This window comes from Mya arenaria, chromosome 14, assembly GCF_026914265.1.
Source record: "Mya arenaria isolate MELC-2E11 chromosome 14, ASM2691426v1".
Classification (NCBI taxonomy): Eukaryota; Metazoa; Mollusca; class Bivalvia; order Myida; family Myidae; genus Mya; species Mya arenaria.
Genome location: NC_069135.1, coordinates 1361731 through 1380679, shown reverse-complemented (window position 1 = coordinate 1380679; position 18949 = coordinate 1361731). Strand labels below are relative to the sequence as shown.

The following is an 18949-nucleotide window of genomic DNA, read 5'->3' as shown; positions in this document are numbered from 1 at the left end:
CTTTTTCGTTCAAAAATACGAGTTGACCGTCATGTTTTATGTTACGTGTTTTGTTTGATTTTATCCACTTGCATTTTAAATGTTAAATTTAACGTCATGATTATAATTTATGCGAGATCTTTGCAATCCACCTTGCCTTGTAAAGGAAACTTAAGAGACTTGGGTGCGCAACAATAAATGCCGTTGGGGAATGAAACAATACATCAAGGTAACAATCAAAACCAGCCGACTTAATACCAATCCTTTCAACTCATAACAGAAGGCTAAATCGAAAAACGAGCATATTTGCGACACTGGGTATAGGGAGCTCGGTTACCGCCATGACCGAGGGATGTGTTTATGTGCGACCCTGTGTATAGGGAGCTCGGTAACCGTCATGACCGAGGGGTGTGTTTATGTGCGACACTGGGTATAGGGAGCTTGGTTACCGTCATGACCGAGGAATATGAATATATGCTACACTGGGTATAGGGAGCTCGGTTATCGTCATGACCGTGGAATGTGAATATGTGCGACACTGGGTATAAGGAGCTCGGTTACCGTCAAGAACGAGGAATGTGTATACGTGCTACACTGGGTTAAGGAGCTCCGTTACCGCCATGACCGAGGAATGCGTGTATGTGCGACACTGGGTTAAGGGAGCTCCGTTACCGCCATGACCGAGGAATGTGTATATGTGCGGCAGTGGGTATGGGGAGCTCGGTTACCACCATAACCGAAGAATGTGTATACGTGCTACACTGGGTTTAGGGAGCTCCGTTACCGCCATGACCGAGGAATGTGTATATTGCGACACTTGGTATTGTTGTGCCCAGATCTTTGGACACAAAATACATTGATTTAAAGTTAAATTGTTAGTGTTATTTACATCTTCAAGGTCATTGTGACGCGTTGTCAAGATGTCCCGTTCCCAGCGACTGCACGTGCGACGCAGTTGACACCGACGAGCCACTTAAATGCGGTCCATGCTCAAAGTGCCAACGACGGTGGAAATTATGCGTTTAGAGCCGCCATTTCCAGTCAGAGGTGAAGAGATCAATGTCCAGAAATCATTCGTTTCCGGAAAGGCCCAAACTGTTGAACACCCAGATGTTGGTGACCAAGACGCTGTATTGGTGGTCAGAGCGGTCGATGCTGAAAAGCCGTCAACATCATCCACCGAACCATCAAAACCCACAGCTGTTTGCAATTGGTTAGATGATTACCAAGCTGCAGATATCGCCAACATGCAATCCCGCGACAGTGATCTTAAACTGGTTTACACTGGGATGCTAGAGGCGCGGCAACCAAATAAAAAAGAGATTGCGTTTAAGAGCCCGGCAGCAAGGCACTATGATATTATCTGGTAAAATCTGTCCTTAGTTGATGGTGTTCTTTACCGTAAACAGTCCCCAGAAAAGAAACCGCAAATGGTTGTAGCAAATGAACTCAAAAATGAAGTCAGGAATGTGTATACGTGCTACAGTGGGTTTAGGGAGCTCCGTTACCGCCATGATCGAGGAATGTGTATATGTGCGACACTTGGTAAATGGAGCTCGGTTACCGCCATAACCGAGGAATGTGTATATATGCGACACTGGGTATAGAGAGCTCGGTTACCGTCATGACCGAGGAATGTGTATATGTGCGACACTGGCTAAAGGGAGCTCGGCTACCACCATGACCGACAAATGTGTATTTTTTCGACACTGGGTATAGGGAGCTCGGTTACCGCCACAACTGAGAAATTTGTATATGCTCGACACTGGATGAAGGGGAATCGGTAACCGTCATGACCGAGGAATGTGTATATGTGCTACATTGGGTATAGGGAGCTCTGTTACCGTCATGACCGAGGAGTGTGTATATGTACCACACTGGGTATAGGGAGCTCGGTAACCGTCAAGACCGAGGAGTGTGCATATGTGCGACACTGGGTATAGGGAGCTCGGTTGCCGTCATGACCGAGGAATGTGTAATGTGCGACACTGGGTATAGGGACCTCGGTTACCGTCATGACCGAGGTATTTGTAGATGTGCGAAACTGGATAAAGGGAGCTCGGTTACCGTCATGACCAAGGAAAGTGTATATGTGCTACACTGGGTATAGGGAGCTCGGTTACCGTCATGACCGAGGAAAGTGTAGATGTGCGACACTGGGAATAGGGAGCTCGGTTACCGCCATGACCGAGGAATATGTATATGTGCGACACTGGGTATAGGGAGCTCGGTTGCCGCCATGACCGAGAAATGTGTATATGTGCGACACTTGGTATATGGAGCTCGGTTACCGTCATAACCGAGGAATGTGTATAAGTGCGACTTTGCGCATGGGGAGCTCGGTTACCGTTATGACCGAGGAATGTGAATATGTGCGACCCTGGGTATAGGGAGCTCGGTTACCGTCATGACCGAGGAATGTGTACATGTGCGACACTGGGTAAAGGGACGTCGGTTACCGTCATGACCGAGGTATTTGTAGATGTATGACACTGAATATAGGGAGCTCGGTTACCGTCATGACCGAGGAAAGTGTATATGTGCGACACTGGGTATAGGGAGCTCGGTTACCGTCATGACCGTGGAAAGTGTAGATGTGCGACACTGGGAATAGGGAACTCAGTTACCGCCATGACCGAGGAATGTGTATATGTGCGACATTGGGTATAGGGAGCTCGGTTACCGCCATGACCGAGAAATGTGTATATGTGCGACACTTGGTATATGGAGCTCGGTTACCGTCATAACCGAGGAATGTGTATATGTGCGACACTGCGCATGGGGAGCTCGGTTACCGTCATGGCCGAGGAATGTGTATATGTGCGACCCTGGGTATAGGGAGCTCGGTTACCGTCGTGACCGAGGAATGTGTACATGTGCGACACTGGGTATAGGAAGCTCGGTTACCGTCATGACCGAGGAATGTGTACATGTGCGACACTTGGTATAGGGAGTTCGGTTGCCGTCATGACCGAGGAAAGTGTAAATGTGCGACCATGTATAGGGATCTCGGTTTCCGTCATGACCGAGGAAAGTGTACATGTGCGACACTGTATAGGGAGCTCGGTTACCGTCATGACCGAGGAAAGTGTATATTTACGACACCGGGTATAGGGAGCTCGGTTACCGACATGACCGAGGAATATGTATATGTGCGACACTTGGTATAGGGAGCTCTGTTACCGCCATGACCGAGGAATGTGTATATGTGCGACACTGGGTATAGGGAGCTCGGTTGCCGTCATGACCGAGGAAAGTGTAAATGTGCGACCATATATAGGGAGCTCGGTTACCGCCATGACCGAGGAATGTGTATATGTCCGACACTTGGTATAGGAAGCTCGGTTACCGACATGACCGAGGAATGTGTATATATGTGACACTGGGTATAGGGAGCTCGGTTACCATCATGACCGAGGAATGTGTACATGTGCGACACTGGGTATAGGGACCTGGGTTGCCGTCATGACCGATGAAAGTGTAAATGTGCGACCATGTTTAGGGAGCTCGGTTTCCGTCATGACCGAGGAAAGTGTATATGTGCGACACTAGGTATAGGGAGCTTGATTACCGTCATGCCCGAGGAAAAAGTATATGTGCGACACTGCGTATAGTGAGCTCGATTACCGCCATGACCAAGGAATGTGTATATGTGCGACACTGGGTATAGGGTGCTCGGTTACCGTCATGAACGAGGAATGTGTATATGTGCGACACTGGGTATAGGGAGCTCGGTTACCGTCATAACCGAGGAAAGTGTACATGTGCGACACTGGGAATAGGGAGCTCGGTTACCGCCATGACCGAGGAATGTATATATGTGCGACACTGCGTATAGGGAGCTCGGTTACCGCCATGACCGAGAAATGTGTATATGTGCGACACTTGGTATATGGAGCTCGGTTACCGTCATAACCGATGAATGTATATGTGTGACACTGCGTATAGGGAACTCGGTTACCGTCATGACCGAGGAATGTGTACATGTGCGACACTGGGTATAGGAAGCTCGGTTACCGTCATGACCGAGGAATGTGTAGATGTGCGACACTTGGTATAGGGAGCTCGGTTGCGGTGATGACCGAGGAACGTGTAAATGAGCGACCATGTATAGGGAGCTCGGTTTCCGTCATGACCGAGGAAAGTGTATATTTACGACACTGGGTATAGGGAGCTCGGTTACCGACATGAACGAGGAATATGTATATGTGCGACACTGGGTATAGGGAGCTCTGTTACCGCCATGACCAAGGAATGTGTATATGTGCGACACTGGGTATAGGGAGCCCGGTTTCCGTCATGATCGAGGAAAAAGTATATGTGCGACACTGGGTATAGGGAGCTCGGTTACCGCCACGACCGAGGAATGTGTATATGTGCGACACTTGGTATAGGGAGCTCGGTTACAGACATGAGCGAGGAATGTGTAAATGTGCGACACTGGGTATAGGGAGCTCGGTTACCGTCATAACCGAGGAATGAGTATATGTGCGACACAGAGTATAAGGAGCTCGGTGACCGTCATGACAGAGGAATGTGTATCTGTGCGACACTGGGTATAGGGAGCTCGGTTACCGTCATGACCGAGGAATGTGTACATGTGCGACACTGGGTATAGGGAGCTCGGTTACCGTCATAACCAAGGTATATGTAGATGTGCGACACTGGGTATAGGGAGCTCGGTTACCGTCATGACCGAGGAAAGTGTATATGTGAGACACTGGGTATAGGAAGCTCGGTTACCGTCATGACCGAGGAATGTGTATATGTGTGACAGTGGGTATAGGGAGCTCTGTTACCATCATGACCGATGAAAGTGTACATGTTCGACACTGGTTATAGGGACCTCGGTTTCCGTCATGACCGAGGAAAGTGTAAATGTGCGACCATGTATAGGGAGCTCGGTTACCGTCATGGCCGAGGAATGTGTATATGTGCGACCCTGGGTATAGGGAGCTCGGTTACCGTCATGACCGAGGAATGTGTACATGTGCGACACTGGGTATTGGGAGCCCTGTTACCGCCATGACCGAGGAATGTGTATATGTGCGACACTGGGTATAGGGAGCTCGGTTACCGTCATGACAGGGGAAAGTGTATATGTGCGACACTAGGTATAGGGAGCTCGGTTACCGTCATGACCGAGGAAAAGGTATATGTGCGACACTGCGTATAGGGAGCTCGGTTACTGCCATGGCCGAGGAATGTGTACATGTGCGACACTAGGTATAGGAAGCTCGGTTACCGTCATGACCGAGGAATGTGTATATGTGTGACACTGGGTATAGGGAGCTCGGTTACCGTCATGACCGAGGAATGTGTATATGTGTGACACTGGGTATAGGGAGCTCGGTTACCGTCATGACCGAGGAATGTGTATATTTGTGACACTGGGTATAGGGAGCTTGGTTACCGTCATGACCGAGGAATGTGTACATGTGCGACACTGGGTATAGGGACCTCGGTTGCCGTCATGACCGAGGAAAGTGTAAATGTGCGACCATGTATAGGGAGCTCGGTTTCCGTCATGACCGAGGAAATTGTATATGTGCGACACTAGGTATAGGGAGCTCGGTTACCGTCATGACCGAGGAAAAAGTATATGTGCGACACTGCGTATAGTGAGCTCTGTTACCGCCATGACCAAGGAATGTGTATATGTGCGACACTGGGTATAGGGTGCTCGGTTACCGTCATGCCCGAGGAATGTGTATATGTGCGACACTGGGTATGAGGTCATCATTCGGCTATAAGTCTTATGCTATAAAGCAATAGGTCAACGTTTATTTTATATCAATAAAGATTGCTAAAACATTTTGTTCATATCACGGTATGAAATTTGATAACAACTGGTCACAACGTTATGGTTCTTGTAGAACATATGTTTGCCCTGTAGAGTATCATGCAATGAAATTAAATCCTTTGTAGAATTTGATTATAATGGTTTACAATGTGCCGTAAATAAAAAAGCTAAAAGCCAACGACGTCTTGCGAGTATCAAAGCTAAGAATTGATGCTGTTTTCACTCAAATATCGTTTGCCCAGTTAAAGAGGGGGTATCAATTAATAAGAAAATGAAATATAGTCTAATTGACTAGAGAATATATTATTTGTCTGTGATATTGTCTGACGTGTGATAATTTTATTTCCCAAATATTTTCTCAAGATTTTGTTTTATTTTCTAGTATTGTGCCGTGCGTTTTTTATACTATAAACCGTTACTTGGCTCCATTGGGGAATTAACTTTAAAAGTTCAAAACAAAATCCGTTTCACGAAACCAAGTTCTTTTCACGATTTTATTTTGTTGTTCTTTCCTTAACAAATACTTGATGTATTATCACAGTCCAAAAAAAAGAATCAATTATATTGTAAAACAGCGACAACGCTAACGGGTGCTGGACTGTGGTAAAACTACCTTCGAGCTCAAACAAATTCCAAGTGTTTGTTTTCTATCACATCCTAAAGTTTGTTGTTTTTTTAGCTTATTTACCAATTCGGCGAGCAAACCTAAACTTTAGTGGTGTTAGTAGTTTATACTCCGGGTCCCGGCGTGAGCACATTGAAGGGTCCCAGAGTGACAGTTCAACCCCACACACCTATCCCGGGCAGAACCAGTACTAGGTGCCTTCACCTCTGCAAGGAACCGACAACTTCTGTACATGCCAGGGGCAGTGGTACAGTGCGAATGGTCGTAGAAAGGATTTCATAACCAATCACAACAGAGGTGACCTGTTTCGCCCGGGAATCGAACCCGGGTTGTCCAATTCAGAGTCCAACGCTCTACCGATTGAGCTAAGCGGGCGGACGCAAAAAAACAACACCTAAGCTATTTAAAATCTGTTCCCTTATAATGTGCGGCCCGGTCGTGCATAACATAAATTTAACCAAAAGAAACAGAAAATACTTCAAAAAGACTGACAATTCAGTTCAAAGTAATTACTTTTGATTTCAAATAATTATCTATCAAAACATATCTCAGGGTGCTAAAATAGATGGAAAGAAACTATAGCTTAAGTCAATATGGCTTCGACTGACACTTCCTTTGTTTGGTTATTAGCAACATCCTAATTCGTTGGCGTTTGGTAACCTGTTACAAACACAGTTGCATATTTCAAATAACAGATGGAAAAACATCTAACAGCTGTGGAACCACTCTAGATGTCATTCATCGCCGGTTTCGCGGCACTTTGGATGCAAAATGACTCCTTTGGCGAATATCCCATCAACCGATGGGGGTAAAACTCCCCCTTTGGCTTCAAAATTCTGTTTTAGTCATACTTGGGGATGTGACGGGGTCAAGCCATTATAGGGCGCGGGCAGACCTTTATAAACTCAACAACAACAACATCTAACAAATAATTTGTATATAGACAGACACTGAAATTATGAAACTGGTTTCAATTAACAAAACCATTGTTTAACAAAAGTATGGCATAATACTAGCACTTTAAACTACTAGTCATTATCGATGAGAATGTAAATGCATTTTATGATTAAAGTCAGGGAATTACTTTGAGTCATCATGATGCATTACCTATTCAGTTTTGTTAACATTAATAAGCTCACACAAAGCTTATATAATGCTTGTTGATTTTGAAAGTGCGATTTTATTGACCAGAACGTACACTAACAATCGAAAGGACACAAAATATACCCCCTAAAATGTTCTGATAATTATCGATTACTCCCATTAATCAGTCGGTGTGCTTGACCGATTATTCGATAATGTAAATGAAGCCGAGCGCACAGAAGTAAATACTAAATCTAGCATAGGCATATAGGCTGTTGCTGCTTCATCAATATAATCATTTGAACGTATCACTTATTGTTTTCATCACATTGACATTTGTGTGGAAACCATCTATATTGAATTCAAGTATTACTAATATTTGTATCATAGGTTGCTAAAGAATTAAGTGGTCGCTAAGCAAGTCAGTGGTTGTCAAGGAGGTCATTGGTTGCAAAGGAAATAAATGGTTGCTAAGGAAGTCATTGGATGCTAAGGATGTCATTGGTTGCTTAAGAAAGATGTGGTTGCTAAGGAAGTCATTGGTTGGATAGTGAGTAAGTTGGTTGATAAATAATTCCTTGGCTGCTAAGAAAGTCGTTTGTTGCTAAGGAAGTCATTGATGGCTATGGATGTAGGTAGTAAGTAACTTCTACATGAGGCTTCGTACATGCCAAATATCAAGCGACTTGGCCTTGCGAATTCAGAGAAGAAGATTCTATGATGTAAATACTAAATCTAAAATGGTCTGTTGTTGCTTCATTATAACCATTTGGCATTTGAGTGTATCACTATTTTTCTTATCACACCGGCATTTGTGTGGAAACCATCTTTTAAATTATTAAAATCAGTATAAGAAATAGTTTTGATAAGGCCAAATATTGAAGGAGCTTTTTTCACTCAGACATTAAGTGAGGTCAATATCGCACGTGTTCGGGGCCTTATTCGAAAATCGATTTGTGTTTAATTCATATTATAAACAATTGTAGCATGAGTGTATTCAAATGTTTTGAAATGTATTTTATTTCCTTTGTCACAACTATGTGATCTTTTAAATACACTGCAAAACCATGAGACAATTACAGGAAGTAATTAAGTTGTCAATAAAAAGGTCAACGGATATTGAGGAGGTCATTAGTTGCTTAGAAAGTAAGTGGTTGCTAAGGAAGTAAATGTTTGCTATGGAATTCATAGTTTTCTATGGTAGTAAGTGGTTGCTTAAAAGTGGCTATTTAGGATATCTTGTTATATACGATATGTGGTTATATACGATAGTTCGTATATGTAGTTATATGCGATATGTGGTTATATACGATAGTTCGTATATGTAGTTATATGCGATATGTGGTTATATACGATAGTTCGTATATGTAGTTATATGCGATATGTGGTTATATACGATAGTTCGTATATGTAGCTATATGCGATATGTGGTTATATACGATAGTTCGTATATGTAGTTATATACGATATGTGGTTATATACGATAGTTCGTATATGTAGTTATATACGATATGTGGTTATGTACGATCTCTGCTTAAATAGTATATCTTATTATATAGTATCTCTGGTTATATGGGATCTCTTGTTATATAGAATCTCTGGTTATATAGGATTCCTAGTTATATAGGATTTGTGGTTACATAAGATCTTTGGTTATTTGAGATCTCTGGTTATATAGAATCTCTGGTTATATAGGATTCCTAGTTATATAGGATTTGTGGTTACATAAGATCTTTGGTTATTTGAGATCTCTGGTAATATAGAATCTCAGTCTTTATGCACTCTCTAGTTATATAGTATCTCTGGTTATTTTCATGAAGTATCTCCGGTTATATAGGACCTCTGGGTATATAAAATCTCTGGTTAAATAAAATATAAGGTAATTTTAAATCTCATTAAAAGGGTTTCTGGTTATAAAGGATATCTGGTTATATGGTATCTTTGGTTATACAAAATCTCTGGTTAATTTAAATTTTCTGGTAATATTGTATCTCTGGTAATATAGTATATACGATAATGTATAATCCCGTATATAGGGAATCTCAGTTTATATATTATCTCTGATTGTGTGGTATCTCTGGTTATATAACATATCTGGTTATATAGAATCTCTAGTAATATAGGATCTCTGGTTATATAGGATCTCTGAATATATAGGATCTCTGGTTATATAGAATCTCTGTTATATAGAATCTCTGGTTATATAGAATCTCTGGTTATATAGGATACAGGTTATCTTACGGCAATTATATGCCACCAGAGTTTGCTTCTTAGAGACGGGTTTTATTATGTATATAGTATTTCTTTGGTACGCTTTATTTCTCATGCGTAAAGAAGCATACACTTTTGGGGATGGCTTTCATTGGGATGTACACTGATGTTATGGCCATATGACATTACAAATATAATTAAAAATTACATGCACGGTTAAGTTTGAATTTTTCAAATGTCGCATCGAGTTTATTTAAGAGTTCAATTTTGGCGATACAAGTTTAACAAGAAATTCTTAATGGAAAAAAGACTGACTAAAATATAAATATATTAACGTAATAAGTGGTGAATTCGTCAGATTCGATCTACGTAAAAATAATGAACAGAAAATTTGAAAAATCCTCGATTTTCATTGGCATAAACAAAAAATGAAACACAAAGTCTTTTTAAAGTTCATATCTTTTTATTTTCCCTATCATTAAATAGCTTAGGCATGTTTTTTTTACTGTTGCAGTAGTTACTTATGCATGCATTTAATATTTCGTGACCATTATAAGTCACCACTAAACATTACTCTTCCACCACTGAGTGAGTCAGGGTTATCATACATGTAACGTCGTCATTGTTAACGTAACCCTCAATTGTCAACGTCGAGACGTCTACATAAGTTAATGAGACTAACTGACACTGAGAAACAATAAAATATTAATAAAGCTTCCTCGTTAAGAACATGTACTATACAATCCAATTTTCATTTAAAAATATTCAAATATTTAATCGAAATCTGAGTGCGCATGAACATTATATGGCACTTGACATGGTCATAAGTGTTTTATGTCCGGTAATATTTGTGTACGGAAACTATTAGAGCATGGTGCCTTGTTGAACTCATCCCAAACTAATTTCTTGAAGTCACACTGTATGCACGGACATGGTCGGTTAACATACATGACTTTCCTTATAAACAGGAACAAATAAAGTTTGAGAGTATTTGGTTTGATGGTAATGCAGGGCAATGTTTGGATTTAAGTGTTTATTCTAGTTAAGAAATTTGATTATCGAGATGAGTTTCAAACTGTGCATCAGCACCATCCTAGTGGGCATCTGTTTGTCGATTTCAAATGGTTTGTATTTACATATATGCTTCATTTTGATATTGTTATAGCATTGATGTATGTTGGTTTAACCTTTTATTTTGATAATAAAATAAATTCTCAACACACGTTGAGCAAGTTGACAGATACAAAGTAATCATGATAGTGTTTATAAGAATTAAAGTATAAAATATCAAAAAAGCAATTAAAGAAATCTTTACTGAATTGAGAAGTAAGCATAAATGCTTTCTCTAAGTCTCTCTTCTGTTTAAAAGAATTTATATGTGGTAACAGAATTGTCATGTGGACATGTTTGATGCATGATTCACAATAATTATCATAATTATCACACACACACGCACGCACGCACGCACGCACGCACGCACACACACACAAGGAGACATTGTGTAGTGCAGAAAACAGAAAAGGAGTGATGCATGTTCGTAATAAACTGTATCGTAAATATATTTAAATTAATAGATAACTGGGACATAGAATATGAGCAGTTATATTTCAAGTTTGAACTCGGACAAAAGTAAATAAATGAGTTGCTTGGGTTTACAATTATATGATAGGATGAGAAAATCCTAGTGCACTGGTTTCAAATTGAGCAAGTATTGCAGCGTTATGTAGACTTCTAAATGTCCACTTCGAGTTATTGCCATAGGAAAACATTTTAACATCGTACGTGAGCAATGACTTGGTCCGATCATTGCCTTTTACCTTTTGTAACAAACATTCCCATTTATGTCCTTATTACTTTTAATTTATTCACTGCATGTATTAAAATCCTCTAAACTTCACGTCACAGGCAAGTTCTATACTGGCTATATTTCATAGCATTTGACATGATATTATACATCAACATATTTAAGTACATGTTTATTTTCCACCATTCCTAATACACAAGACAATAGACGAAAAAGGAAGTTATGAACGACCTCATTATCAATGTTGTGTAATTTTGATGTGTCATGTTTCTCCAATCTCGTGTAAACGACCTAGCAAAGAGGAACAGTAGCAACAATGAAGAGGGAAATGAATACGGCAACAATTAGAAAACATATTATCTTAACAGCAGTGTGTGTTCTCTCATATGACAGTCTGTTTTAGGCCGGTAAATCTAAATGAAATATCCACAAAATACTGTTATTTGTCAGATTTTATATGCTTTTAGTATATACTTATTTATTTGATCTCGATTGTGACGAAAGCTGACAGCTAATAGAATCACTCTCGAGTCCGTTCCTTGGCAGAAACCAGTACTGTGTCATTTTTTGAGAGACCATGAGAAAGTACTCATAGGACACCTATAAGCTAATATTTATTTTTTTACCACTAGACCACTCTCACCCCGAAATGTTCTCTGTATATCTATAACACAATGTAAGTACTGAAAATAATGCCTACCATTGAAACATGAATCCGTGTTTATATTAACAGGGTCATAATTTATGCTAAGTATGCTCTGCTTCTTTAGGAACTGTCATCTATGTGTTTCCAAGGTATTTTCTAATGCCATCGTCAAATTAAATGTAATATAAACTATTAAATTAGTACACTTCGTCCAATATTTGCTTTATAGTTTTAAGATTATAAGTGTAGATTACTGATTATTTATTATCATTATCATGTCAATGTAAACAAAATATGTTTTTTTTCTTTCTTTTTTGGAAACACAACAAAGTGGTATATCATTAAAACTATTTTATATTTCAGCCGAATCTAAAGGCGAAGCCAAGGATGGGTATGTATCTGTCTCGCCTTTAAATCCCCATAAACAACCCATTTACATTTCTGTTAAAAACTGTGTGTTGGAGCCCGTTTTGCAATATCAGTTGTTTTACCAGTTGCGATCTCAGATTTAACATTTCATTATTTCTCAAATTATCACTTTGATTACTCACGATTCTTAAAATAATCACTTGAAACTGCAAGTAATTTTACCCTGTGTTAAATCTATTCTTGCTGAATAACACAACCCATCTGATACGAGTTTTGGTGGGTGTTCCGTCATATCATTACATTGCCAAAGTTTTGGTTTTGATGTTGTCATCTACGTTGACAAGAGTTATGGTACTGATGCTATCGTTTCGTTACTTCACAGATACCTGGCCCCAATATCACAAAAACTTAAGTCAAATCTCAATCTCAGTCTCAACTCATTTTACCACTTAACTTCAAATGTTAAAATCCTATATGTTTTTACATCTATTATAAGCGTATTATATCATAAAATGTGTTGATTAAGGCTTTTGGTCAAAATTCCAAAAGAAAGATAATCTTCAGCCAAAAATGAATTTGAGAGTATATTTTTTGCTCTAGAGTTAGTTTATTTTGAAATATTGAGAAAACCTTTTTTTATCAACACATTCTATTAGCACTACGTGTATGTTATTGTTTGAGTTGCACATGTAATTATCTTTCAGATGTTTTAGCTGTGTTTTTGCGACCAACAAAAGCAACAGAGAAAGAGAAACTAGCGATTTTCAAACAACATAACTCTTTGAAACCACCATCACCACTACCAACAACAACAACAACAACAACAATTACTTACATAAAATTTAACAAAATAAACTTCAAATAATACTCACAATAAAGAATAATGTTCAAAGTCGTCACTAATCCTGGTACATTTACGGAATTAAGTCAAAATGAAATATTTAACACACTACATAAACACTGTTACTATCCAGCAACACTTTCAGAATAGTTCCTACAAAACGTTGAAATGTTATTCTTACAGAATTAATATAAATGTTTTAGCACTGGTGAAACTTTTACAGAAACTTCAATTTTACTCTGCTCCAAGATAAGAGAAGTATGCCCGTATATACCAAATAAAAGAATTCCAAAACGTACAACAATATTACACCTCCTGGTGTTTTTGGCATGCTGTTTTAATTTGGTTTCCTTACCAAAGGCATAATGCTAATACCATGTTTATAGTTCTTTGATCCCGCCATGGCACTTTTGCCCCCTCCTCGTTTCCTTGCCAAGTTCCATGGTACTATTGTTTTTAACTCGTTTCCTTGCCAGGTTCCATGGTACTATTGTTTTAACTCGTTTACTTGCCAAGCTCCATGGTACTGTTGCTTGCGCCCCGTTTCCTTGCCAGATTCCATGGCACTATTGCTTTAATCTCGTTTCCTTGCAAAAATGGATGGTACTCTTGTTTTCATCCCGTTTCCTTGCCAAGTTCCATGGTTGCTTTGATCCCGGTTCCCTGCCAAGTTCCATGGTATTGTGTGTATTCAATTTCCTTGCCACGTTCCATATACTATTGTTTTCATCCCGTTTTCCTTGTCAAGTTCCATGGTACTAATTCTTTCATTTAGTTTCCATGCCAAATGTCATGGTGCTATTGCTTTAATATCGTTTTCTTGTTAAGTTCCATGGTACTATTGCTGTCATCCCGTTTCATTGACAAGATCCATGGTATAACTGCTGTCATCCCGTTTCATTGCCAAGTTTCATGCTTTTATTGTTTTCATCCCGTTTTATTGCCAAGCTCCATGCTTTTATTGTTTTCATCCCGCTTCCTTGCCAAGTTTCATGGTACTATTGCCTTCATCCCGTTTTTTTTTGCTAAGTTCCATGATAGTACTATTGCCTTCATCCGGTTTCCTTGCCCAGTTTCATGGTACTATTGCCTTCATCCCGTTTTTTTTGCTAAGTTCCATGATAGTACTATTGCCTTCATCCCGTTTCCTTGCCAAGTTTCATGGTACTATTGCCTTCATCCCGTTTTTTTGCTAAGTTCCATGATAGTACTATTGCATTCATCCAGTTCCATGGTACATTGTTTTCATTCTGTTTCCTTGTCAAGTTCCATGGCATTATTGCTGTCATCCTTTTCCCGTGCCAAGTTCCATAGTACTGTGTTTTCATCCACTTTCCTTGCAACGTTCCATGGTACTATTGGTACTCCCGCATCATTGCTTGCTTTTATTTTCATCCTGATCACTGTTCGACTTATGCCAGTATAATCGTATATACAGTACTATTTATTTGAGTACATTTTGTTCTTTTACATAGAAATGCAAACTATGCAAACTTTCAAAACGTGTATTCGCAGGAACAACGAAGTCCCAAAATGCTTAGAAATAAACGTGCATGAGACTATAACAGAAACATTCTGCGAAGGTTTATGTAGCTGTAAGTATTCCTTATTGGAAAGTAAAAAACATAAAGGCATACATATGATTTAGAGTTAATTGATCTCGCAAAACATTGAGTCAAACATGAAAGACGAAATATACAATAAAAAGGCAATTGGATACCTCCATATTTCTTTGTTAAGTGAAAAAAGTGATACCCATCTCAATGATTTCAGTACTGTATCTACACATGTGAAAAACGATGTGGTGTGCATATTGAAATACTTTATTTCAATTTAGGCACGACCTTGACCGTTTTTGCTGAATGTGATCAATTACTTACCAAATGCCATTGTGTGTTGTTGTTTTTTATTTAATTAAATAATTAATGAAATACATACTTCTTTTTAGCGTTCTTTGAACGACAGAACTGCGACGACGATAATTTTCAAATGTTCTGCCAAAAGGTAGGAGTCCTCTACCTTTCAATTACAGTTTTATATCAATGGTTTCGCAATGCAAACCTAAAGCATGTAAGCAAACATGGCATCGCTTACTACTATGGAAACCCAAAACGTAACATCATACATTGTTTTCTTGTTTCTGAGTCTTAATTAGACGTTTTGGCAAACTTTAAAAACATTAAACAGCAACTTGAAATAATTGCCTATTTTTCTCAACCAATCTCAATCATTCAAGGACTCTCTCAGACTTTTTCAATATTTTGGTTTATTTGATGCAAAATGTATGGTAAATATGATTGTAGTTCACAGAGAAATGTTATGTCGTAAAGTGCAACAATACAGAGAATAATGCTGGAGAAAATACCCCCCAGCCAGAGAAATCCACAACTCCAAGTTATGAAGGTAATGAACGTTCGAAATAAATGGATAAAATTATGTACCTTTCTTGGTTTCAAACAAGATGCTATGATAGGCAATTCCTGACTTTTCATAACTCTCTCTCATTCTGAAAAGTTTATTTATTTAAAGGGACTCGCTCATGTTTTGGTACCAATTTTCTTTCCCCGATAATGCATCTGAATACACTTATGTTATAATAAGTTAACTCTTTGATACCGAAGGTGCAAAAATAAATACACTTAAAGTATAACAAAACTGTTCTGGTTTTATTGGGGTGCGAACCCTTGCCGGTAGTCAATCAAAACTTCACCTACACCACATCACCTAACGCGCACAAGGAATCATACACAAACATCAGGATAAATTAACCTTTAAGCCTTTTGTCGAATCGCTTTACTAACGCTATTCGAAATCCTATGTTTTAAAGACAGTATCTAAGCATATATCATCATTTGTTGAAGGGTTCCAGCCGTCAGTATTTTAGTTTGAACACTCCTTATGATTGTTGTTTTATCAAACCAAAACAAACATGCATTTTACAAGAATAAAGGCGAGTCCCTTTACATCAGTCAGCTATTATACGTGTACTAGAGTTGTATTCAAATAATGTATTGAATCAAAATGGCTGCATATTTTGTGTATCACCTAGTAAACGACGCTTGTGTATATCAACAGGATCCCAGGCAGAGCAGAAAAAACCGAAGGACTGTCCACCCCAGGACTGTACGGCACACAGCAGCAGTTCAGGTGTGAGTGTCGGGGCGGCAGTAGGCCTCCTCATGCTCGGGCTGTTCCTGGGAGCCATGGTAACCACCGTCATCTGCGTTTGTTGTCCCCCCATCTACGCGTAAGTTGGTCTTGACATTTTAGCCACAAAACTGAAAAGTTTTTTTGAGTTCATCAGTTAAAGGGTACTCTTTATGTATCATGGTTTAATATTTACTGTTAAACTAAATTTCTTATTAATTTGTTAAAAGTTCTTCAACAGCATGAATTATGCACTCGGAGATATACACAGATTATAAACTTTTCGTGTGGTTTCACCAGTTATAAATTGAGAACTGCTGTAAAATAATTATAGAATTATATTGCCTTTTTCTCAGGAAGGCGTCTTCTATCTTAGACAAACTAAAACCCGGTCGCGGCAATCTGAAAGATGAGATAATCTCGGTATGTATTCATTGTGAAAATATGTTGCTTTGGTTTCGATTAGAAGTCTTTGGCGTTTGTACATTTATGGAAACATGATATTAACATATCATGGTGTGTAGTGAAATGAGCTACCTATATATACATAAATCCAGAACATGCATTTGATGCTAACGTATTAAAGGGACGTTATCCCTGATTAGATACAAAATTATGACATTATCCCTCCATGGATATAAAATAACAGTCAGAATTCAAAGCGATCCTGTTTGCACAACCATTATGTTGCATTGCACTATTTGAAGGCAGTTCGAGAACGCCTAGATCTTTTCCATAGCCGTTTTAGTTTGTGTATTTAAACAAAATACTGATATTATGACACTTGTCAAGGATTCTCCTCTCCATACACAAGATTTCAATTTGGTGGATCGACCTTCCATGGAATTATTAAAACGTGTTTCAGTAATAGGGGGTCCAGTTATATGGTGCATGGTGATGACGCGAAACAACTTTTTAAATCTTTAACATTACACTTGTTAATGTTCTTAATTTTTGTAATAAAAATGTCATTGTTTAATTGAAACCTACACAATATCATTATATGAAAAGCACGGTGACCAAATCGGTCTATTTTCCAAGTAACTCCTGTTTCGCACGTCACTGAAAATACGATGGAACAAAAAAAAGCGAATTTTATTAGGACAGTCCGGGAACTTTATGACTGACCCTTCTACCACTGATTCTTTGAAGATTATCATTCGGTATATAATATCCTTCGGTGATTATACTAGTATACCACCTAGGTTTAAGGAGACAACTTTTGTACATGTATGTTTTATAACATCTTACAAAGAATCAGTCCGGTTTTGCTTAATCTAGGCAATAAAGAACATGACGGTGTTTATTCTGTCTAAAATTTATCAAAATAAGTCGAAAAATTTAAAAGTTATAAAATGAAGACTTCTTGAACGGCACTCCTCCATATGACACATGTATATACTTTACTTGTAAATATAAATCAATGGTGTCAGTACATGTAAACATGTTTCATGTAACATTTTTCCTATTTAGAATGCCAGTGAGCAGAAATCCCGACCCATGCCGTCGGCGCCGCTTCCTTTACAGCCTGCTGACATCCGGTTAACAGCCACAACAGTACAAAATGCCAACAGTGGCCGACCTGACTCCCAGCATATTTACAGCGAGTCGATGGATCCATCAGTCGGCAACACAAACTCATATGATGCGTACGGCTACGACCACACCAACACCAACTCGTCACAACTCCGAAATGACCAGGTGAAGTCACCGACATACGGATACAATAGGCTCGCCAATGACGTCATACCGGGCACCAGCTCTTCGAAAGTCGCAGAAAGCGCCTACCAGCCACTGAACGCCAACAGAAGCCAGAGTGCGGAATACAGTCAGATCCCCGGAGTTAGGAATGACGGTGATTTACGGAGTCAGGAGCACACTGATCCCAGTGGAGCTCACCAGTATTTTGTGCTGGAAAAGGAAGCTGCAATGGGCAGTACGGAAACTGGTCTTCGTGATAATGATATCGGTGTTCCACATGACTATTTTGTGCTGGAGAAAAAGTGAAGCGGGAATACTGGTGGGAGTCAGTGCCTGCAAATGTGCAACAACTGCTATGTTGTGGTATTATCATAACAATGTTGGCAAGTTCAATTTTAGCGGTTGAAATGAAATCCTTAAGGAGTTAATAAGAAAGTGTGAGGACGATTATGCTGAGAGATTTGCATTATGTATATTATGTACAGTATATTCCGTTGATGACAAATTATGCGCAATAAACTTAAGTTTTAATATTTTTAGTTTAAAAATAACACTGGTCGTCGAACTTTAAGTAAAGTGATCTTGATTGATTTAACTTACATTTAAATTAATTTTCTGGCATAATAAATATGCGTGATCTTTAATTTTAGATGCTTTAGTGCACAAATATAGATACCGTCACGATGGGTATTGCAACAGTACATCAAGCATAACATTGTAACCGTCATGTCCTGTACGGG

General features: G+C 39.2%; 1 protein-coding gene across 2 annotated transcripts; it reads left to right on the top strand.

Annotated features, from left to right (window-relative positions):
* The first annotated feature begins 10584 nt into the window (after nucleotides 1-10584).
* LOC128215786 (uncharacterized) lies at nucleotides 10585-18949 on the top strand. 2 transcript variants are annotated; one of them, XM_052922355.1, is made up of 8 exons: nucleotides 10585-10825; nucleotides 12515-12542; nucleotides 14877-14956; nucleotides 15310-15365; nucleotides 15665-15764; nucleotides 16437-16608; nucleotides 16865-16931; nucleotides 17982-18949. In XM_052922355.1, exons 1-8 carry the CDS (start codon nucleotides 10765-10767, stop codon nucleotides 18513-18515), a joined length of 1098 nt encoding a protein of 365 aa, XP_052778315.1. In that variant the 5' UTR covers nucleotides 10585-10764; the 3' UTR covers nucleotides 18516-18949. The 2 variants fall into 2 exon arrangements, with proteins under 2 accessions (XP_052778315.1, XP_052778316.1); XM_052922356.1 differs by lacking the exon at nucleotides 14877-14956.